At 38.3% G+C, this 25,016-nt stretch overlaps 1 protein-coding gene across 1 annotated transcript in view; it reads right to left on the minus strand.

Moving 5' to 3' along the window:
- The window catches only part of LOC129721270 (heparan sulfate 2-O-sulfotransferase pipe), a 555,985-nt gene that overhangs the window by 303,884 nt on the left and 227,085 nt on the right, over window positions 1-25,016 (minus strand). The window contains exon 3 of the mRNA XM_055673632.1: window positions 23,025-23,182. Within this exon, the coding sequence (XP_055529607.1) occupies window positions 23,025-23,182 (158 nt within the window). The remainder of the gene's footprint in view (window positions 1-23,024; window positions 23,183-25,016) is intronic.

A 25,016-nucleotide genomic window follows, 5' to 3' on the forward strand; every position in this document is an offset into this window, starting at 1 on the left:
CCTTGTGAAAATTCAACATTTTATGTAAAATTATCTGAGGAATCCTAGAACAATACCAAAGGATAAGTTTTCTTGGGTCTTGAGCCTACCACAACGATGAAATATAGTTTATATCAATTTTTTTTCATTTTTTTTTTCATTTGAAAGTGCTCTAATTATTTTCAATTCGATGTCGAAATACTCAAAATCGGTTGGACGATTCAAAGGTTACAAATTTTTGGAAGCAAAAATATGTTGAAATAAGTCGATTTCTTATGCCACCCTATTTCAGGAAGTGTCACGCTGAGAGCCAAATAAAACAAAGTACGGGTCTAACATTTTCCAACAAACTCCAGCTGCACAGTGGTCCAATAAGGCAAAAAGTGGAACGTAATTCCATAGAGCCTTTTACCTTCATCCTAGCTTAAAAGTGTCTTCGGAACAATTGTTGGTATGAATGACCCGCATAGTAACACACGTTTTTATAGAATAGTTGACGTTACCTATTCCATGACATTTCTATCACCAGAGAAGCGCAAAAATTGAAGGCTACAAGAACAAGTACCGATTCTATATGAAGGATTACCTACCTACATGCAATCCAGCTTGCTAGAATGAAGTGGCAAAATACATCTCGAGTACTAATACCGCAATGCGCAAATCTGTTGCTACGACAACTGTTAACCAGCGCATGCGCAAATGTGTTGTTATGCGCAGTGCAACCAGATCGACAATCGTTTTTATTAGTGGCAGTTTTAATTGAATATAAATTGATGATAAAAAATTATATTCAACCTTTCAGAATCAGTTGTTTCTTGAGCTTGAATATTAAAATTGTTTTCGCATGGTTTCAACACGTTTTCTGGACAAAAAATCTAACAAAACTGGAGAATGTTGTTAGATATACGATAACAAAAACAGGAGTGATATTGATTACACTGCAAGCGTTTTGTTTATCTTCTGGTGGCGCATTATAGTAATTGCATGGAATACTTAGACCAGCACTTTGATACTTTAGCCAATCGATTTTCAGTTTTTAGCAAAAAAAGATCATGGTTTGTTAATACTTACTCCAGGAAACTGTACATTTCTTTCAAATTCTGTGCCATAGTTTAGCTTAAGTACTCGAAAAACTTCCGTACTCAACAAGAAAGGAAGAAAATGTTCAATTTTTATCGAGAGAAAATTTACATACAAAACCAAGTATTTAAATTGAAGCCCTAACCATATTAAGAAACTTTGTAGAAGATCGGAAACCCATTGGTTAAGTTGGTAATTTGGTTCTGTTAGATTTCATTCCTGACCAATTGTGTACTGTAGCAAGACGATGATTTACTGGAAATTTGATGCAGGCAGCAATTTTGAATAGAAATGTTAATATGTTGTTTGCTTCAATTCTCGTCTATTCTATCGCAGTTTTCCATAGCGAACGAACCAGCAAAGGAAAACGGCCAACCTTTCTGGTTATTGACGATCGCGTTCCACAGCGCTTGATTTTGGATCTCCCGTCTGTGTGAAAAGCACCGTCTCCATTATTGTGACACTCCAATAGCACATTTTAGTGCCTCAAATTTATAAAAATGAAATGATTATTATTTTTCGGCCTCTCACCAAAACGTTGCTGATAGTGATCGAAGGGTTAGTTTTATAACTTGTTATTTTTGTTTCCTTTTTACTTTCGGAAGCAATTCTTTGTTCTTCGTTGTATCGTTGCATGAAACTGGCAGTTCAATCAGTATTACATATTACGAAACCGCTCAATGGCAGTATTTTAAATTATATAATACAAACTAGCTTGAGAATCAAAATTTGATCGCATTTTGTGAGAAACAATTCCATTTCAAGGACCTTTAGAACCGCTTTTTCTAATCGCTTTGAATGAATGTAGAATTGCAGTCAGAATTTCATAATTTGCACGGTGAGAAAATTCAACATTGTCTCTAGAAGGTATTTAATGAGGGGCGACTGTAATTTGTACTTAATTGAGCAGTTTACCTGGTGTTAGTGTATTTCGTAAAAGCTGCAGTTTATATACAGAAGTCTGAACTTCGCGATTTTGCCACTTGTCTTCGGTGGTATCTAAACGATATGCTTGTTGACGGTTATACATTTGACGTAAAACTGATGTACTTGGCACACAATGCTTGCCTGTACATCTACGAACAATTTGCTGCGCAATCCGTCCCCTTTTTTACATTCCGTCAATCCATCACTTACGCGGCGCCGCCTGATTGTGGCGTTCTTCAGCTCCGTAGATATTTAAGCAATCACACGAGTTTTTATCATACAAGTTTTGTTTATCTTCACATCTCTTTCTCTGATATTAACTGGCAGAAATCAATCAAACGAAATAATTGAAAGTATACATTTAATGATCAGAAAGAGTTGTGAGTAAAGCCACTACCGCATAAGGCTCTTTGTTACATTAAATGTGTTGTTTCATTCTAGAGTAGTCGCAAATGATAAATTTGAAAAAAACTTCTTCTTTTCAATCTTTCTTTGAGTTATAAATCTCAATGATGCTATTTTGTATCAATATTTTTATGTCAATAGCTTCTATCTAACACTAATAAAATAACTTTCTAAACATAATATGGCGGCCCTGAATTTCTCAAAATGGTATCTGGGGTGAATGTTTGGCTCTTGTGCAACATTCCGTAACCTAGGTATTTGGTCATTTCGAGCTGTTTTTCTGAGAGCAGTAGTCGCCATCTTGGATTTCAAAATAGCATGTGGAGTTCATTTCTTGCTTCTGGATATCTGGATTTTGGTTTCCAAAAATCGGGAGTCGCCATCTTAGAATTCAAAATGGTTCCATAGAAATATCTCCTGCTTCCAAAAACTTCTACACGTCGAATTTTAGCATTTACCCGGGCCTCAAAAACCGCTACATACAAATGAAAATGTCGTTCCGCTGATCCGTTCTCGAGTTTAATCGTGACATACGACAGCGATTTATTTTTATTTAAATAGAAGAGAAGATAGAAGAGGAATAAAAAGAAGAAGAAGAAGAAGAAGAAGAAAAAATGGATAGATTGAGGCTGAAGCAGCAATTTTTTTATACGTGTAAAAATCGTTACTTATTTAAAATTCTTGTTCTTGAAGTGAGTTTATGGCCTTCCTGATGGCACCATAAACGATAGTTGTTTTAGCCTTTCTTGAGAATCTTTCAAGTTAAAATGCGTTCTATTATTCTATTATTGCATAAAAATCAAATATTTTCAATGTTGAATTAAAATTACCCTAGTATGCATCACTGCAACGAAGAACAACAGTTCGCCCAGGCTAAAAGCTTGCCATTATATGATGGCAACTAAGTTTGTTAGATGGTAGTATCACATATCACAAACATTCCAATAATACCCCTCAGAGCGTTCCCATTAAAGGAGCTGAGAAGGACAACACAGAGCTGCCACACTTTGTCGTAGATGGATCCGATCCAGTTTCTTTAGAAAACAAGTGGGGAGCTTTCAAGCTGATAAATTGGAAGCATTCTCAGGCGAATTTCTCTTCCCAGCTCGGGGGCAGCAAGGTGCTCCAGTCCACTCCAACTGTCCAACTGTGTCTCTCTCTTTGTACTGCGGTGCAATTGTGTGAACGATTTCCTTGAGATGACTGGTCCTTAAGAAGGAGAAAGAGGCACCCAGCAGAACCCAGGCTATCGTGAAGCCTGTGGGAAATTGATGAAGCAGCTCCCACACACAGCAACAACAATACAATTGGCGCATTTGTTAGGACCGAAGCGATTCCGATAAGCAGCGAATGCAGCCGGTGTTGAAATTGCTGAGACGTGCTAAGAAATGTGCTCCGTTTGGTCCTTCCGAGATAAAGCAACAACTTCAAGGGTCAGCTGGGAATGTTTGTAAATATTTGGAGATCCCAATTAAACCTAACAGTGTTTACAAAGGTCTGTCACTGGGATTAGATTATTAGAAACCTAATGAAAATTAAACTTGCTTTATTTTGTATCATCCAATGATGAAACATTACCAATCCAGATTCTCCCCGTAGCAGCTAGATTTAAAATTACACTCCTCTGCCAGAACTATAATTTTCCAGCAGACTCCCGAAGGGCGTGTTGGCAAATAAATCGATTCCTAGAGTACCATTACTGTTACCCCCGCTGCACACACACGTCGTTCTCCCGTTCGCCGAAAGCTCGAAACGAGCTGGAATAGCATAAATATGTTCGCCCCGAGTCACGCCGCTTCGACGTTCGCTGCAACCGGATGGATAGATATAGGTATAATATAAGGTGAGGACCTGCTGCAACCGATGATGTTTCCTTATATTTTCACCCGCGCGTCCTGCGCAAAGAAAATCATGCATTTTCGGTGCACTTCTATTAGCTTTAACGGAACTGCGGATCTTGCTTAGTGGTAGGAAAGGGCATCCTTTACCCGATCCCGCGCATGATCCGAACTTGGATCCACTTTGCACAAACTTCCGCCTTCTACTTGTCGTCAACCGACTCATGTTCTTCCGCTGATACGGTAATAATATTTATGCAACATTCTTCTTCTTTTTTTTTCTCTTCTGCAAGCTTGAATTGTGTAATATTACGCTTCATTAGGTTTTATCCCTTGCTCTTGCGGTGGTTCTCGAGTATTCCCGTACCCGTCACTGCCAAAAACCACACAACGCTGAGTATGGCACAGGGAATCGAAAATTAGACTATCTATGGAAACACTTGCTCTTGCTTGCACCTTGCTCGACTAAAATGGTAGCTCGACTAAAAAAAAGTATATACTATTTTTTTTGCTTGCCTCATGAGGTTTGGCTGTAAGGATGTAGCATCCAGAAGCAAATTGATTGAACACGCTGTTGGCGCGGACGAGGAACACGGGGCGGGAAAATTTGGCCAGAAATGGTTGAAGCTGGAAATTTACAACTCATCGCACCAGGTTTGAATAGCTCTGATAATAATAGACATAAATAAGTAAACAGGAAAGAATAATAAAAATGGTGTGTAACAATATCGAAGAATAAACTAAGTAAATGAAATCAACAAACAATAAAACTTCAATAAAATTGGTTTTATGGTATATTCAAATTTTTGTATTTTCTTTTAAAATTCCACTTTCAACTTTGTATTTCCTTGTTCTTTGTCCCTTATCCTCTATCAGTTGTCTTTGTGTTCCATGTTAGAAAAAATGGTTATGAAAGTTTGCACTCCAAGTAACTTGTTGCAGTTAACATCTTATTTTACTATCAAGACTTTAGTTTTAACTGAGCTCTGTAAAAGTAATTTTGATTAAAACCTAGTTTGAACGTGTCTTTCTAGTAAAAGAAATGCAACATCTCGCATCAAATCTGAGCGAAATGGTTTTGTATGTCAAAGTCCAGTCGTTATCCTCACTCCACTGGGCACTAAAACAATCCTTCGCAAATCCTCCTCGCGAAAGCCACTTATCTCCGGTGTGGAAGCTTACAAAGTAACACCGGCCAGAGAATCCTTCTTTATTTGTTTTCCACGCCAAGCAGCAAACCATTATTTATTTACATCACTTCCGTATTATTGAACCAGCAGCCGATCCAGACTAACCCACCGTGCGTCGTCGTCGCCGGCGGAAAACATCACTCGGTCCACCGTTCCTGCCCGCGCCCAATCAGCCGACAACGAACGGCACCAGTTCCGAACAAACTCGAAAGCGCATAAGTGCAAACGGAAATGCTGACTTTGTCGTCTGAATTCTAGAACCCATAAAATTGTTCGAATGTGTATACTAACTGTAGAGACCCTGGCCTGGCAGTACCGCAAAACTGCACTCCGGCAGGAAGGCTGGGAAGGGCTCCGAATCGTGTCATACTTTGTCGCACCCGGTGAAGATGACGGAATCGGCGATGATCGACGGCTGGCGACAGGAAATGTGAATGTGTTTTCCTCTGTTTTCGCTTCAATCCCACCGGAACTGAATCGAACCAGGAGCAAACAGACCGTACGGGAGCCATCCGCTTTTGCCTTGCCGGGTGGCCTTCGATAGACGATGTATCGACGTTTAGCACACGGTAAGCAACGAGCATCGGTTCTGTGCACCTGTTTGCTCTCGCAACAGCATAATCTTGAAGTTTACATTTAGCAGGAGGATGTGTGTTCCAGTGAAGAGGTCAATTAGCGAAAGATGTTGGCTGTACAGTAGAGATGGTCGGGTATGGGAAACTTTTTACCCGTACCCGACCCGTACCCGACTCATCGAAAATTTCCAAACCCGTACCCGACCCGAACCCGAAGTCTGGTTTGTTTAAAATACCCGTACCCGACCCGAACCCGAAAAATATCTATTCTAACTACCCGTACCCGACCCGTACCCGATAGAAAAAAACGCCGAAATTGCCGGTTTTTTTTTGAAGTAGAATACTTCTCTCAGGAAGTTCGGCTACATAGGGATGTGAAATGAAAATCTAAACCCGTAATAAGTGAAAAATATGTCCAATTTCAAATGCTAATAAATCGGTTAGTATCCGATGGATTTCCTTCGTTCTTGCAGCAATAGATTGGAAAATCTTCTAAGATTCTTCCCAAAAGAAGATAATTGTTATTTTATTATTCACACTATTGTACTATTGAAAATAGTCAAGCCTTGTCAAAACGAAAAATTCGACCTCTGATTGGTCGTTATATGATTGCTTCCCAAGCACGGTCGACAGAATCATATACCTTGCAATTTTAAACACGCTATTTGGCCTATATAAGAGCCTGTTTCAGCCGAAGCCGCTCATAATAGTTCTGGACAGCGATAACAGCAGTCGTCCTCCCTTAGCACTAGCAGTGCCGTGGATACCAGCAATGGTGGAAAGCGGCCACAGCTGTGGCGTAGCAATGGATAGCGCACTAGTTGCAGCGGATTCCAGCAACGATAGCAGCTGGGCCAGCTGAAGCAGGGACAGTGGATACCAATGGCAGCGTATAGCGGCCACAACTGTGGCATGGCTGTGAATAGCGAACTAGTTGCAGCTTATCTCAGCATCGATAGCGGCTGATGCAGTGAGGCACTTTAGTGAAATGCAGTCTCTGTGCGATAGTGGGCACTAGTAAATGCATTCAATGAAATGTTGACTCATTTTGACAACACGTGAGCCGTCTAGTTTTGAGTGTTATATCAGCATATCATTGTTTACTTTATCACAAGGAATACTTTATTCGCCCTGTCAGTGATAACGCAAAGATGTGATCGGCATCTTATCCGATACTAAAATGAACAACAAATGGTTTTTTTCAGTATGAAATTAAAACTTGATTGAAGAGTTAATATTTTATAATGAGTTAATTAACATTTTTAAATTTGTGAAAGTTATAAATTTTACTTCATCTCCGTGTCTCAAAACGTACTGAATTATCTTTTCCTTCAGTCATGAGCACGACATCCGAAAAAATTTCATCTCAAAATTTAAAAATTGTCAAGCCCCAACCATGACAAGCAACTTACTATATTACTGAAAATGGTCAATCCTTGTTGAAGCGCAAAATTCGATTGATCTGATTAGTCAACGTTTATTTACTAGAAAAAATTACTGACACGCAAGCAGCCGGGTTATCTTTCTTGTAGAAGTATTCTACTTCAACCTTGCGGTCGTGGCTTTGCACACAACCCTCCTGTTATTTTAATTTTTTTTTTGTTCAACATGCCTGGGTACCTCGTACATTTTATGCACTGATTGTCATATGTGGTTTCTCGAGATGATGGCCGGAGTCAGGCTAGAACCGAGTGTGCGTGTGAACGAATGATAATGAACCCAGAGTTTCAGGCGGGTGGTCCACTATAAGGAATCGGTCCACTATGAAAAGTGCATGTCTGGTAAAGTTTGAAATAAACGACGAGTTTTATAAACACATTAAAGGGTCCAACGAATTTTAAAAGGTCAAAATTAATATAGTCCATAACTTGAGAAAAATTTGATAATTCACTTCATTTGCCAAAAACCTGTAATTTTGAGTATAGATTCAGTGTCATTGATAAATTCTAAAAATCAGTAAAAAACAGATATTAAATAAATAAATAAATAAATAAATAAATATTTAAGTGCTTAAGTCCAATATATGGGTGCAATATCATAAAATTTGATTTTTTTATAACTTTTCAAAACTCGGCATACTGACGTTTTTTGACATATTCAAAAAAAATATATCATTACTTTGAAACGCTCTGCAGCTTCAATGATAGCTTGATTTTTTTTGGCCTCGAAGAAAAAGTTGATTTGTAGTTAGTTTTTATTACCTATTATAATATATAATAATGTTTTAATTTTTATAAAAACAATTTTTTTTGCGAAATTTGGTTGATTTGAGGAGTTGTGCAAAAACTACGTAAGCTGTTTTTGTAAAGAGGACGCCCTGTGGCGTTGCTTGTGGTTGAAGATCATATAATTCTGTTTAATAAAAAGTTAGGGAATAAGTGCTAAAAAATCATGAAATATTAAGTTACGTGCTTCATGAACGTCTCCAAATAAAAAGTGGAATGGAGATTCGTGTTCAGCACCCCAAAATTAAGAATATACCATATTTTTGTCGTATTTATCGACACTTTATTTTTACTTGGCAAGCATTTGTATTAAGTCGCCCCACTGTGCAATGCTCCGCGGTTTTCCTGACAGTTATGAAAAAAGCCCGACAAAAACACCATTTAAATCAAAACCGTTGCAGGAAGAACTATTCAATCTAACATTAGAAAGCGATAGCATGATGTCATTCCCTTGGTGCATAGACTGCCGACAACTGTCAGAATAGGTATTGGGCGATCTCTCGTTGAGTGATGATGGGCGATATTCTCTCCGATCTTACCGATTATCGACATTAAGAAAACACCCAAGCTTGAAATGATAAAAATTGAGTTCTCACAATTCACGAAAATTGAATTACCCGTACCCGACCCGTACCCGACCAATTGAGAATTTTTCAAACCCGTACCCGACCCGAACCCGAAGCCTTGGTTTTTTAATTACCCGTACCCGACCCGAACCCGTAGAATATTTTTTGGCGTTACCCGAAACCCGACCCGAACCCGTCGGGTACGGGTCGGGTACGGGTTTCGGGTAAAAATACCCCTACCCGACCATCTCTACTGTACAGACTCCTTTCACCGTTCGTTGCGCGTGCTTTCCTTCATCAGTGTAGTGTTTATTTTTGCCTTCGAAAGGATGCTCTAGCAGCTCGTTTGCATAGAGGGGACGAATCAGGTTTACTTGGCACAACATCTACTACTCAGTTGAACGACCAATAAGTTCGAAATAACAAGCCATTTGCATCGAATCTCACCCAGGTACTAACATCATGCCAATTTTCCTCACCTCAGTTGAAATACGCTTCCGTAACAAGCTTACGAACCTGGACCAGCTATTATCACTCCGAAAAATTATAGCCTTTCACATTAAATAAGCCTGTTCAGTCCTAAACAATCACGAATTACGTTCACGTGACCGAACCGTTGATTACCACCTGGAAGCGCAGCCACTCGCGTGTTCTCGCTTCGAAACCTTTGGCAAATTTGCATGAAATCTATTCAAGCGAGGGTCTAATCCCGTCACGAAGTTTTCCGGGAAAAATCAACCACCCACTTAATGTTTCAATTTTTTATGTCTTTTGTTTTGCTAACTTTCCAAAGTTCGCTTGACCGAAAAACCATTTTCCGACCGACGGGGGAGTGGTTCCACTGGCAGTTTTGCGGAAGTTTTGCAGTATTTCACCGCCTTGTGTTCGATAGGATTTTTTTTTGTTTTCTTCCGGTTCTTTAGATGACGACTTCGATGCCACAATGCAGCAAGATGGGTGGGTGGCACGATAATTAATCCGAAGTCTGGGGTATAATAAATTTCAAGTTGACTTTTATTTTGCTGTCATGTTTGAGTGACCGGTGAACTGGAGCAGGAAGCGAATGGACTGATGGGGTTCAGGTCCGACAAAAGAAGCGGAAGAAGGCATTTTGCATCTGGATTCTGTTTCATCATCTTTTCAAAACAATTTATTTGACACGGTGCTTGAGCTGAATAGAAAACTCTTCTTCCTGTTTTGTTTTCAATAATGGAGTAAAGATTGGAGCAACTTTATAGCCTCACGGTCGACTTCATGTTGGTAAGACATTTTGTAGTTTTGGATTAAATTTAATCAGGCCAGATATACCTGAGCAGAAACAATCCCAAAAAAAATTGGCTAATTGGATGAGAGGGCTTCAGCAATAATCTAATTGTTTACTCAAGAAGCATGAAAAAATCTGATGGATCTCACTATAGTTTTGATTATTTCTTTTATAATCATGATAATACATGAGACAAGATTATGTCTCGATTAGGGGTGTGCGAAACTGACTTTTCTGGTGTCGAAACGAAACGAAACGAAATTAACCCTTAATTTCGGTTTCGCCAAATTAGTCGAAACGAAATCAAGGTGGATTTCGAGTTCTCGAGACGAAACGAAATTGGTCTCTAAATTTCGCGAAATTTCGAAAAATAAAATAAATGTTTCTGAAACATAGCATTACAATGATTTGAAACGTTGGAGCGTACGCTAACGAAGTACCCTTCAGCAGCTGATCGCAAGGTGCTTACGAAGAGTAACGTAGGTGTTCAGATATCGATAAACCGACAATGACGAGAAAATCAAAAATGTAAAAAACTAAAATCTTGATGCACTTATTTATACAGATTATATTGCAGGTAATAGTAGCGCGATAGATACAAATGATATAAAGGTCAAACTCGAAATGTCTTTGTAAATAATAATTTAATAAACTTCTGAACTGATTCTTTTGGTTTGAATGCAACTATGTTTAAAATAGTAAAGGTGCCGCCACACGGACGCTGATTCCCTTAGTTTCTAACTCATAGTTGATTGTAAAAAGCATTTTTTTCATCATAACGCGGGATTGTACTGTCAAAAGCTATAACATAGAGACCCTGAACTACTCCGGCATGCCCGAATAGTTCATAGCCTACTATTCAGTGTTGAAAAAATGCTTTTTACAATCAACTAAGACTTAGAAACTAAGGGAGGTAGCGTCCGTGTGGCGGCACCTTAATCCTTCTTTCATAGCACTTTCGTCATTCATAATCCAAGTTTTGTCCTAGAGCTCGAACTGGAAAACATGAGAGATGGTAGGTAGGGTTTTCAACCATTCCTGTGAGTTTTGGTGTCCCTAGCAAAGATAACTTTTCCAAAGAGTTTTTCCCTATGCAAACGTAAAAGCGTCGAATCCGATAAGCAATTCCTCGGCGGCCTTCTGATGCATTTCTGCATTCTCTAAAAGCAGCAAAATTTACAGGAGCTGTAAAGCTGTAAAACCTTTGGAGGGCAACCATTTTGAGCTTTTGTCGACCAGTGTTATTGATTTTTTTTCAACACCGTTTAGTCAGACTAGACTAAGTGACATCTTTATCAATTCGAGGAAAATAAAATTTAAGTTAATTATTCTGTAAACTTTGAAGTTTTCAATATGTTTGCACATTTTGTAATATAACTTAAAATTACTTTTTAACTGAGCAGTTCCACAAAATATGCCCCAGTTTCAATATTTTTTGTCATTTTAGATTTGGCTTAAACTTTGCATAAACGTTTTTATAGGCTGAGCAGCTATTTAAAATGCTATTTTGGGAAACATAAAAATTAATATAGAAAAGCTTATATTCAAAAATCTTATTTTTTTTTGTATAAAAATTACAAAAAACATACCGAAGCGATGAAGAAATCAAAAAAAGTAGTTACATTTTTTCAAAAAAAAAAAAAATTTACAACATGTTTATTTTTGGAAGGACAATATTTTTATCTACAACTTTGCCAAAGGCACTATGCCAATCAAACCAACTGTTTCGATTATAAAAATATTTTAATTACCCACAGAGTGCCCAATTGGAGTTTAAATTATTTTTTCAGCTAAATCGGTTTGTTTGACTGGCATAACTAGTGTCTCTGGTAAGGTTGTAGAAAATAATTTTGCACTAAAAAATATGCCCTGTGACTTTCTGCGATACCAAAAATAATAAAATGCATTTGGGACCATTCCTAAACTAAGGGGTCATATTTTGATTCCTTTTATACCCTCCCACTCCCCCGTGGTCTTTCGTGTTCTTTTGTTTTGTGATCTTATTCTGCAAATATATGTACAATAAAGTATGAAAAATTTATAAAAAAATGATGGTTTACGAAAACTGATTATTAGTTATTGCGCAAATTGTAAATAGAATTTTCAGTAATATCATTTTCTCAAAACCAAAATAGATAATGGTTGTTTAATTTTTAAAAATATTTCATTGTCTTGAACAAATATAATAATTTCCTTACCTGAAAGTAATTTAAAATACGCTATTCTGTTGAGTATATTCAAAATAATTTTTAATTTGTTGTTGAGTATCAAAATAAATAAAGTTTTTTTAAGCAGTTTGATCATCTACGATCAATTTTTCGCTTATAGTTATGGTAAATTTTGTACTCATCTAAAAATCATCTAGAAAAATATTTAGTTGATAATAAGTGAAACCTTACTTTTAGTGATTTTCAGGTATCGGATGTGTAACTTAGTTTTTTTTTTAATAAATTACAAAGTTTTTGAATGTCGAACAAAATATAAACATCTTTCTTTCTTCCTTCAGTTCACGAACATCCAGGTCTTATATATTGTTTTAAAGACCAAAACGTTGATTTTTTTTACCGGTCGTTGAGTATTGAAATATACTTCCAGGAAAAATGTCATAAATCCCGACGCATTGCAAAATAGAACTATTATTCTTAAGAAGTAAATGCCATATAAGGCAAAGCCTGTTTAAAAAAAAAATTTCTTCGTTCGGATCAGGGGCGACTCGTGGCTGTTGAACCTACCTGTTCAACTAGAAATTCTGAAAATCAGAGTTTGGGGAAGTAATTACAATTTTATCCGCGAATAAAAGCAAGTAATTCCCTTTGTTACTATTTAAAAATAAAACTAAAAAACAAGAAAATAAGAGCATGAATTTGGATTTTAGATTCATTTTTGCCTGACGTCCCCATGTGCATTGCACAGGTTGCACCTATGGACGAGTCGCCCCTGGTTCGGATAAATTTGAAATATGTTTAAAAAATTTGATTACAGTTAATTGCTGAGAACTCTCAAACTTTCCGTGACACTTATTAATTATCAAGTCGTGTCAAATAAATTTAATAATTAAAAAATTGCGAAAGCTTCGTCTTGACTTAGTGGCAACAATAAATTATAAGTCAGAAAAAAGACTACGTGGTCTATTCGTTAACCTTAAGGTTCTTTTGATAACCTCCCCCCCCCCTGCCTCCCTATATATGACTACGTGGTTTGGGAACGGCCCCTTTGAAACAAACCAAAAATTATTTTTCTTTCAATCAATCAACAGTTAGAATGGAATGTTGTAATGCAACAAACAAATAGTTTTCTTTTTACTCAATTAAGTTATTCGTAATCATCCTCGTTCTCTTATTTCTCGTTTTTTCTAACCTTTCTTTCCTTCTACCTTGTATATTCGTCAAGTGCAAAGTCAGAATCACTTTTTCGCTATAATCTGAACTTGTTTTTGACATTGTAAAATTTCGTGTCCCCTAAAACAAGAGTAACATTTCTCAGTTATGTGTTCAACAAGAGCGAACCATGTACTTTTTATTCATTTATTGATGAAGTATACTTTTTTGGTGACACGTTTAAAATATTTTCGATAAGGTACCTGGTAATTTTGAAACCTATGCTGACTTTGAAGTCAGAGTGTTTTGAAACAATACTAAAAATTCAGGCAATTACAACTTTTTCTGCTTGACACATCGATCACTCTGTCTGCACACTATAAGGCATGATATCTGGTCAGCCTAGTGATAGCAATGAACTATCTGAAAAAAACACATTTAAATACACTACGGTGTGCGAAGAGAAGTCCTCTAACACAGAGATCCGAAAAAACGCTTAAAAATTTTTACAAGTCAAGTAGCATAGAGCATTCGGCCTGTAAGATAGAGCTTCAGAGTTTTAGTTTTGACAGAAATTGCTATGCCCTCCTAAACGAAAGACAAAGAGTGACCTCTTTAACCTTGTGCGCTGCAAATATAACCACATTTTGATGTACGTAAAAGATGCGTAAAATTTATTCCTTCAAACAAATTACTAGATGCCTTGTAGCGCATTCGGACGGCTTCATATTCCTCGAATATGACTTCAGTGATGACATGAATTTTATGCTCTGCGTGAATAAAAAATACCTCCCGCATGATGTTACGGTTTTGTCTTTAGAAACAAAAATTACCGGCTGAGAGTTTATTCTCCTATGTCTGACTTAGTATACCAGATATCTGTTGAGATATATTCAATTTAATTCATAGTCGCAATGAGCACAAACCAAAATAATGTAATAATGTGCATCGGAAATTTGGTCCGAAATTTCGCGAAATTTCGTAATCGTCGAAATTGGAAGATTAATTTCGCGAAATTTTAGGCGGAATTTAGCGAAATTCAACGAAATTTTTCGGCAATTTCGCGAAACCGAAATTTCGCGAAATTTCGGGAAATTTCGAGTTTTGCGAAATTATACGAAATAATTCGAAATCTCGCACAGCCTTAGTCTCGATAAAGTTTTCTAACAATTTTTTCCCATTTTTTGTATTTAAAAGAGAAGAAAAATATCGTAGGGCTGTGTGCAAAGCCTCAATCGCAAGGTTGACGTAGAATTACATTGAGCTTTTTGTTGCATTACTTGCATTACTGCATCATACTGATTAAACAGGTCTTGTACATGAAAGTCTTGATCAATAAGTGAAATCTTTCTCAAACTTTTGGTATAATAATTAGCTCATCTTTCCAATGGAAAACCAGTGAAAAAACGAAAATAAACATCAACGGGATCGAAATTATTTTGACCCAAAAACATTGATTTTAGAGCCGAACGTCTTCAGCAAATTTGTTCCATTAGTTTTTCTCCATTTTATAGAAGTTGCTATTCAATGATTAATCAACTCAACAGTGAGAAACGAGTTTTTCTTTTCTCATTTTGGGATATAAAAATCCACTGTTCAACAAAGTTGTGGAAAATTTTAAAAGAAACAACTTTGTTGAAGACGGCATACTTTTATCTATCTATTTAAATGAACTTTTGTAGAGTTTTCCATAGATTACCACTAAAAATCTGTTTTTCTCTATTCAACTTTTTATAGTGATTTTCCACAATTTTTGAATGTTCTACAAAATTGTTTGCTACAATGAAACCAACAGTTTCTTCGAAGAAAGTTTATTTTTAACTCACATAATATTTTGGTAGTTGACGATTTTTATTAGGATATTGCGCCAATTAACACTAATTACTCTTTACTTAAAAAAATACCGATTTTGGAGTCGTAGTGTTTTTAGTAAAGTTGTTCTTTTAATTATTCTCTATTTTGTACAAGTTGAAATTTTGTGATTAATCTACCTAAAAGTGAGAAATGAGTTTTAATTTTCTCATTTTGGCTTATAAAAATCCATTTTGCTGAGTAAAGTTTTAGCAAATTTTATTAGAAACAACTTTGTCGAAGACGCTATACTTGTAACTGCTTATTTAAACTAACTATCGTGAAGTTTTCTCTAGAGTGCCCCTTAAATTAATTTTTTTCTATAACTTTCTATAATGGTTTCCTAAAACTTTTCGATTTTCTCAATATTCTTTACTTTAATAAAATACACAAGTTCACCGAAGAAAGTTTATTTTTATCTCTTAAGTTTATTTAGTTATTATAGATTTTTATTAAAATAATGCACTTATTTATTTACAAATATCTACACAGGAACCAGCGAGAGACAAATGCCTATATCTGGAATGAGAGATGTTTTACTTATAAATACTTAAATATATAAATGGTTTAGTCTGCAGATATTCGCAGATTTCAGAGATATCTGTTAGTATATTAGTGCATTGTTTCAATAAAAATCGTCAATTATTTCCATATGGGAGATGAAAATAAACTTTTTTTAATGAAATTGTTTGTTTTGTGATAGCAAACACCAATGTATATCATTGAAAAATTGTAGAAAATTATTACTAAATCTCATATTGAAAAAATTGATTTTTAGTGGCAATCTGTAGAAAACTTCACAAAAGTCCATTGAAAAAGGCAGATGTCTTTTGCAAAGTTGTTTCTTATGAAATGTGCAACAACTTTGCCGAGCAAAGTGAATTTTTATATGCAAAAATGTCCCGTGCCCCGCGTCCCATGTCCCATGTCCCATGTCCCATGTCCCATGTCCCATGTCCCATGTCCCATGTCCCATGTCCCATGTCCCATGTCCCATGTCCCATGTTCCATGTCTCATGTCTCATGTCCCATGTCCCATGTCCCATGTCCCATGTCCCATGTCTCATGTCCCATGTCCCATGTCCCATGTCCCATGTCCCATGTCCCATGTCCCATGTCCCATGTCCCATGTCCCATGTCCCATGTCCCATGTCCCATGTCCCATGTCCCATGTCCCATGTCCCATGTCCCATGTCCATGTCCCATGTCCATGTCCCATGTCCCATGTCCCATGTCCCATGTCCCATGTCCCATGTCCCATGTCCCATGTCCCATGTCCCATGTCCCATGTCCCATGTCCCATGTCCCATGTCCCATGTCCCATGTCCCATGTCCCATGTCCCATGATCCGTGTCCCATGTCCAGTGTCACGCGTCCCGTGTCTCGTGTCTCGTGTCCCATGTCCAGTGTCACGCGTCCCGTGTCTCGTGTCTCGTGTCCCGTGTCTCGTGTCTCGCGTCCCGTCTCCCATGTCTCATGTCCCATGTCCCATGTCCCATGTCCCGTGTCCCGTGTCCCGTGTCCCGTGTCCCGTGTCCCGTGTCCTGTGTCCTGTGTCCTGTGTCCTGTGTCTCGTGTCCCGTGTCCCTTGTCCCGTGTCCCGTGTCCCGTGTCCCGTGTCCCGTGTCCCGTGCCCCGTGTCCCGTGCCCCGTGTCCCGTGTCCCGTGTCCCGTGTCCCGTGTCCCGTGTCCCGTGTCCCGTGTCCCGTGTCCCGTGTCCCGTGTCCCGTGTCCCGTGTCCCGTGTCCCGTGTCCCCTTTCTCGTGTCCCATGTCCCGTGTCCCGTGTCCCCTGTCTCGTGTCCCATGTCTCGTGTCCTATGTCCCGTGTCCCATGTCGCATGCTTCATGTCCCGTGTTCCATGTCCTGTGTCTCATGTCCCATATCCCGTGTCGCGTGTCCCGTGTCCCGTGTCTTGTATCGCGTGTCGCGTGTCCTGTGTCCCGTGTCTCATGTCCCGTGTCTCATGTCCCGTGTCTCATGTCCCGTGTCTCCTGTCCCGTGTTCCGTGTTTCGTGTTCCGTGTTCCATACATTTTTTTACCAATTTTTTATATCAAAAATAGAAGAAAAATCGTAGGGCTGTGTGCAAAGCCTCAACCGCAAGGTTGTCATAGAACCACATTGAGCTTTTTGTTGCATTACTTGCATTGCTGTGCATTACACTGAATAAACAGATCTTGTTCATAGAAGTCTTAATCAATATGTGAAATCTTCCTCGAACTTTTGGTATAATAATAAGCACATCTTTCTAGCAAATCAGTGAAAAAATTAAATAAAAATCAGTTGGGAAGCAAGAAGCAGCGGTTCGCTTGCCATTCTCGATGTTCAATTCAGATTTATATTGGAAGTTACTTTACTATGCTTTTGTTTTCAAATTATGTCATTTCTCCAATTTTACAAGCCGCGAAGGGATCCTTTGTCCCATTTCCCGTGTCCCGTGTCTCATGTCCCCTGTCCCATGTCCCATGTCCCGTGTCTCATGTCCAATGTCCCATGTTCATGTCCATGTCCCGTGTTCCATATCCCGTGTCCCGTGTTCTTTCATCTCATTACTCTGACAAGACTTTAGTTTCAATTAAGTTATGTGAGAGTAAAATTGATTGAATGCCAGTTTGGTTGCGTCTTTCTAGTAAAAGAAATGACAACAAATGTGCGCAAAACGATTTTGTATGACCGAAATGACTCGCGCTACCCATTTTGTTGTCCGTCATCTCCATTGTATAGAATTATGGCTGAGCCCAATTTTGACATGCCCCTGCTCAGTCCGTATGGCATATATATAACTGATCTCCACTGTGTGTTTTTGTTTACAGATCAACTTATAATTCTGTGAATTGTGAGCGTCGGTTTCTATCATTATCGTGCCAAACTACTAAATCAATTTTTCTCAGTCAAATCCTAAAACGATATGTAAAGGTCACACACTGTTTACCGTGAGATTTCCTGATTAATTTTTCCATCACATAATAAAGGTCATAAAAAAATATTATTCGGGATATGTACAAAACATTTTGGAGGTTATTTCATGAAATGGTGGTTGATAAACGTGCTCAACAATTAGTTATTGGTCGTTTTCATATCACTGTTTTGTGCTTTACGACCTTCAGTAAGGCCTCACTCACAAATGTACCGTACGACGATTTCGAAATTTGGACCTGAGATTCAGAATGTTATATCGAATCGAATCTAATATCATACAACTATAATAATCACTAACATTATATAAATATATAGAAATTTGCATATTTTATTATTCAAACTATACAAACGTATGACAGGCCACATTTATATTTTTACTGTTAGTTGAAACCGTTTTCAGATTGTAAAAGTTAATACACCGTACACCATACAGACTTGTGCGTGGCCCCAAAAACATTCTTATCGTTTGTGAATTCAACTCGGTTCCAAAAATTAAATTATAATGACTTTTTGTTTCAGTTACCATCAAACCCAGGCATGTCTAAGCTCACCACACCACCGCGTGTGTGTTTTAGGCGATGCCACGTATGGTATTTTCATTGCCTTTCAGTGCTTATTCAAAAAGAAAACCCGCAGTGTTCTAAATAAAACAGCTCTTCGGAAGCTTCGACTAAGATAGGCCCAAGTGTTCCCGACTTCGTGAGCCCTCGGGAGCCCACTTGCTTACACATGTTTCCTCAATCGCCTTTTCATTACGAGAGTACATATAAAAAAAATATTGCAGGTGGTTGTATGCGATGACTACCATCAAGCTATCCATTATAATACCATTGTCGATCTCATCGTGGCGATAAATGCTTGTGTGTTCCCCGAAACTGCAAGCCCCCGGTTGCCTCATGTGCCGAAAATAAAAACCCTCGGCTCGCGTATTAACGAATGGCGCTCCAGTGTTTTGTCTTTAGCTCGCCACGGAGGGTAAAGAAGAATTGCCCTGCGTGGTGTGTTTGTTAGCAGATGGGCCGCAGCCGCTTTGGAGTGCTGTGTTTTCTCCATGCCTGACCAAACCGCACACTTTTGTGCGTGGCCCCAACAGCCCATTTATGTATGTTGGTTTCAATCGGATTCATCAATTTAATTATGCATGGAAACATGGGGACTTACCCCTCGAATAAAAGATGAGAGTGTTAGAAACAATTTTTACTATGGCGGCGACTTGGGAAAATGCTTTTCAGAGGGTGCGTAAGTGCAATTAAAAGGAGAGGATGTTTGAAAATATGTCCAAGTTTGAATGCTTTTGCAGCAATCGATTTTAAAATCATCTCTGCAGCCACCGAATATTGTAGTTTAATTTTTCGAACTATTGCACTACTGAAAATTGGTAAACCTTGATTAAATGCAGAATTCGACTTATGATTGGTTGCATGCTTGCGTTCTCTAACACAGTCTACAGAATTTAAAAACCTAGTAAACTGGAGTACGGTTGAAACTTACAGGAGTTTAAAGTACTTGAGCTTAACTGCCGCTATTCGCATAACAGTCCTATGTAAAAGTCCTATGTTTTGTTTTTTTTCGCGGAAATGTGTCTGACTTGGCATGTTCTACATGCTCTGCCATTTAAATCGAGGTTGTGGGAATCAAACCTTACTTTTTTAATGGCTATTCTTGAAAAACATGCCAAAATGGACCCGTTTTCGCAACATTTACATAGGACTCGCAACTTTCACATAGGACTATTATGCGAATAGCGGCAGTTAACTTCAAGGAAAAGTATTGACATCATGATCCCCATGCCCCTGTTTAACCAATATGTTCTTGAGTTTATTGAAAAAACAAGTTAAAATATCATGTAACTTTGTAAGCAAAAGTCCTAAAGATGTATGGTCTCTGGCAAAAATGTGTGTTTTGTGTGCCCTAACAATTCCTCTAAACAACATTTTCGTGTAAAATGCAACTAACAATAGTAAAGAGCAAAAAACTAAATTTCAACTAAGTTCTATTTAATATATTTCATAACTGTGTACCGAATAAAGATAGGATTTTCGTTTATTCAAAAAAGTTTCATATTTTTGAATTTTTAACAACTTTCTTGAATTATACATTTCTCTATCTCTTAACACAAAAAAGTTAATAAACACAAAAAAGATGATCGTGCCAGGTTTGTCTAGTATTAATTCTCTTTTAAGGGACAACAACTTAACGATTGAAGATTTTGTATTTTCTCATTATGCGCCAAAATAAAAAGTGAAACACTATTTTATTCTAGACGCCCTCTGACTGTTAAAGATAGTTTACGTTTCATAGTGTTTGTTTCTTTCCTGTTCAATGATTTCGTGTTTATATGTGCAACTCTTCTTTTGCACACAATTTTAAAAATAAAACAATAAATTAATCCCAAACAACTATCTCCATGTGGTTCTTTGTGCAACTTCACTAGCTCAGATTCATCACGGATGAGCAACTACAAAATGTGAGGTCGTTCAAGCTCAAGCTCAAAATGAATGAAAATATAGAAATACTTCTGCCCCTTTCAAGACATCGATATTTATAAAGAATTTTGGGAGTTGTCAAATTACCGATGCCACCAAACTCACAAAATTTTAATAAAATCTGAGCAAATGTCGCCAACTTGATAGGCGAGTTTGCCTAAAATCCCTCAAAAGCAACGTTTAAAATAGTGTTCCCTGTTTATCGTGTGTGCAATCAGCAATATTTGTACTGAGTATTCGAGATGGAGGAAACGTTCCGGAAAATACTCGAAACGTTATCATAACTGACGCCCAGAGAAGCGGAGAAGCGTTTTCCGATGCACGAATTGTGTGAGTGCGAAGCGTCAGTTGCAGAGTTATTCTGGAAAATTTACGTTTATACTTATCATTTCTAACCAAAACAGATCATGATCCATTTTCTATATTTGCCACTGCGTTTCAAAAGCTTCCGAGAGGCTTGTTTCTCTGTAGCTCGTTCGGTTAAGCTTATCCTCATACACACGTGATGGAAGCAATCCTTCCCAAAACGGCAGGCAAACTTTTACGGCACAACGATGGTCTGTTCCGAGCTACGGAAGCACCTATGGCTGAACGTTTTCTGACAGAAACACAATAATTTATAAGTCGATAGCAACAATAAATTTATTGTTATTCTATCAGCACCGAGAAAGCTGAACCGAGAGGGGGCAAGTGACGGTACTCACGGCATCATTGGATCGGAAAAGCATTTGCTCACTGAACCGTAATTTAATTTATTTTTGTTATTAATTCACTTTACGGTGGACAGCCGAAGGAGTGGCCATCTGCATTCTGCAGAGCAAAGTTATGAGTACAGAACAGGGCCTAATGTACTTTCTCAGCAGAGGCCAGGGATAGGGCTTACACCTACTTAAGGTCTCTTCTCGCTGGTGGGTGAAAGCAACTGCACCGGACGTTTGGCTTAGCAATAATGGTAGATAAATCGAACGCCATTCTAGTGGTCATTTTAGTGCTGGGATGAAAGCCAGCCTCGTCGTTCAGCCGGATTCATTCGGCTTCATGTGATCGTTTTATCAACAATTCTTGCTTTGGTGTGACTTTCATTGCACTCGATAAATCTATTCATTTGTCAGTGGATGTTGCGAGGTGGAAAATGCAACCGCATGTATTGCTAGCTGGGCTTTTTCGTAAGACCGGTTCCTGGCAGGACCCTATGAAGGGTAAATTAAATAGAACCGTGGCGGTACAAGTTCCTGTAATAATCAATGCGTAGCTTTTTCTGGAAAATAAATACAATATGTTCACATGTACAAACTTTCTTATTTATCAGTCGAACACTAAACAATGTTTTCGATACCCATTCCGACTCTGTCTCCCGGACTTTCAATTCGTACGATGTGTTCAGAGAATTGGTCCGTCACTCTCGCGATCGGAGGACGGTTTCGAATGTTTCGGTACTCCTCTACTTCAAAATCCATTAGCCTCACTGATAATTAAATTCTCTACCCTGGAAGGAATCGGACCGAGGACGGCGGGAGTCATTCCATCGGGTGTCGTAAAATTATCGACGCCCACCTGAGCAGTTGGGGCGCGAAAATTGAACCGAGAGACAGGATCGATTACTGCGGTAGCTTCTGGTTCCCAAAACGGCACGAAAGAGGGTTGGTTGACAAAGTATAGCGTATAATTAATTTTCCTAGACAGTGTCAGCGAAACTGTTGCCGGACAGGTGGGATCAACTTGTCACCCGTAACGGAATGATTTAATAAATCCAATTTTTTTTGCGAGACACGTATAGTATTGACACGAAGCTGTGGTTCAAAAGCGTCTCTCTGAACGCAAAATCAAATATTACATTAGGAGGATTCATCGTGACCAAATTATGTAAACGTATATTAATTTGACTGTGGGGGTGTAAATCGATATTCACCACAAGTGAGTAGAAAATTCAGCTCCTCCCCGCCCCGGGGAGCGGAACTCTAAAAACTCTAACAAGAGCGTTGCTTCCTTTGAGCGCAAATCATTGGTTCGGTTGGAAGCGTCTAAAGGGAAAATTTTACCACCCAGGAAAGCGGTTAACTTGTGGTCCCCTACATGACAGAGGACGGATAATACACCCGACATATTTCTGGCTGCTGTCGTAGCACATTAAACGTGGAGTGTGGAAAGGGCGGATCGTAATGATTAAGTTGACAATAATTTCCTCCTTGCTCTCTGCCTTCCTGCTGGTAGTAAGTTGTCATCGGATCACATGGGAAGGGTTTTTTTTTCGGATGGTGAAACCCAGACAGCGAGACGCCATTCTGTCCTTGCCTCATGGCAGAGCACTCTGGTAGGATAGAGCGGTCCTGCTATCAGGTTGCAGAGCTTGACTAAATTTAAGCGTTCGTTCGAGCTGTACGATCGGGCGTCAGAACTTACCTTGACTAATAGAATTACCACTTAAACCGCTGCCTGACATTAATGACGACGGTTGCAATTTATCTTCCATCTCGCGCAGCCGGGTTGTCAGGCTCTGGGTGTGCAGAAACAGGAACAAGGTGCATGAGATTGCAATCAGGGCCACAAATTCTGCATATCTGCGGAAAAAGGAGAGGAAATGATGGCAAAATGATGCCTGCATTAATAACGTCGAAAGAGCGGGTACTAATAACGACAAGATGGTAAGTGGGTTGACAGCGGTAAACGAAAATTAAATATAATCCTGGCCCATCGCGAACTGTCACAAGTAGCGCGGTTGCTAATCGACGGTTAATTATGTGCTTCCTTCCTGCACGCTCCGGATAGCGGTGCAGAATCAGGCTGTGCGGAAGGATTAGATAATGGGTTCCAGGAAAATTAATTTTACGAGACCATATAATCTTGGGTTTTTTAACTAGATAGATAATGTTATTAGGTTGTCGAAAATATTTAACCCACCGTCAAAAATTGTTATGATTTTTGGTTATTTAAAAAGAAAAAAAAATACAATTTATGAAGAAAAAGCCAAAGATTCCAAGAATTTAAAACATAAAAAAGGTAAAAAATGTCGAAAAAGTCAAGAACAGTCAAAAATGTCAAAAATGTCAAAAATGTCAAAAATGTCAAAAATGTAAAAAATGTCAAATATGTCAAAAATGTCAAAAATGTCAAAAATGTCAAAAATGACAAAAATGTCAAAAATGTCAAAAATGTCAAAAATGTCAAAAATTCAAAAATGTCAAAAATGTCAAAAATGTCAAAAATGTCAAAAATGTCAAAAATGTCAAAAATGTCAAAAATGTCAAAAATGTCAAAAATGTCAAAAATGTCAAAAGTGTCAAAAATGTCAAAAATGTCAAATATGTCAAAAATGTCAAAAATGTCAAATATGTCAAAAATGTCAAAAAATGGCTTGGCAAATGCTTTCTTCAGAGTGTTTGATTATTGAGGCGTAAAATCCTCTATTTTTTGTTTTAATCAAGTAACTCTTCATGAATATTAATTTGTGCATAATTTACGAGTACTGGCAGTGGCGTTAGCAGCCTTAGGAACGGCTGAAAACATAGTGAATGGTAATGAGATGGGGACTAACGCGACAAGTGGGCGGGGCAATGCACACGGTATTATGGAAGAAAGTAAAAAAAGGTTGGGCTACGCTGTGCGTTGTTTTTTAAGTATAAAGACGAACGTTGTGTTGTAAACAAACTCGTCATTTAAATGGCATCGAGGACCAAGCGAACTACGGAGAAGCGGCAGAGCAACCAAATTTAATCTTCCGTACTTTTGTAGTTACGTTGGGTCCAAAGCTAAAGCTTTTACGATATACACTAGCTCAAAGTGACTTGTTTCGTTCCTCCTGCCAAGTATAAATTACATTTGGCATTTCTCAAAGCCACAAACACGTTCTGAAGCAGTGCTATTTTCTCTACCTTGCAAATTTTGAAATATGTAGTTCTAAATTTATATCAAGCGATTAAAAAGTGACGCTAACATTGTTTTTCACTAAATGCGTGTAAGTAACAACAACAACAACAACAACAACAAATCGTTTGCATATTTAAGTGTAGGCTGTGCTAGGGAAGTGCTTGAATTGCATCATTGCGGGAACCGCGTTCCCGCAATGACAGACCGCGTTGGTTAAACTATAATCAAATTGGCTATAGCTTATGCCTTTTTCCTTTACAAACTACTGTTTAGTAGTAACAAAGTTGTAAGCAATTGAAATCTTTCATGCAGCCGTTTCACTCTCATTCAACGTCAACATTTTCAATTAGGTCAAAGAGGACAAAATTTATCAACTGCTAAAGTTTGTAAATTAAAAATTCTTTCCTATCCTGACGAACAGACAGACAGACAGACAGACAGACAGACAGACAGACAGACAGACAGACAGACGGACAGACAGACAGACAGACAGACAGACAGACAGACAGACAGACAGACAGACAGACA

Source organism: Wyeomyia smithii, chromosome 2 (genome assembly GCF_029784165.1).
Source record: "Wyeomyia smithii strain HCP4-BCI-WySm-NY-G18 chromosome 2, ASM2978416v1, whole genome shotgun sequence".
NCBI classification, from domain to species: Eukaryota; Metazoa; Arthropoda; class Insecta; order Diptera; family Culicidae; genus Wyeomyia; species Wyeomyia smithii.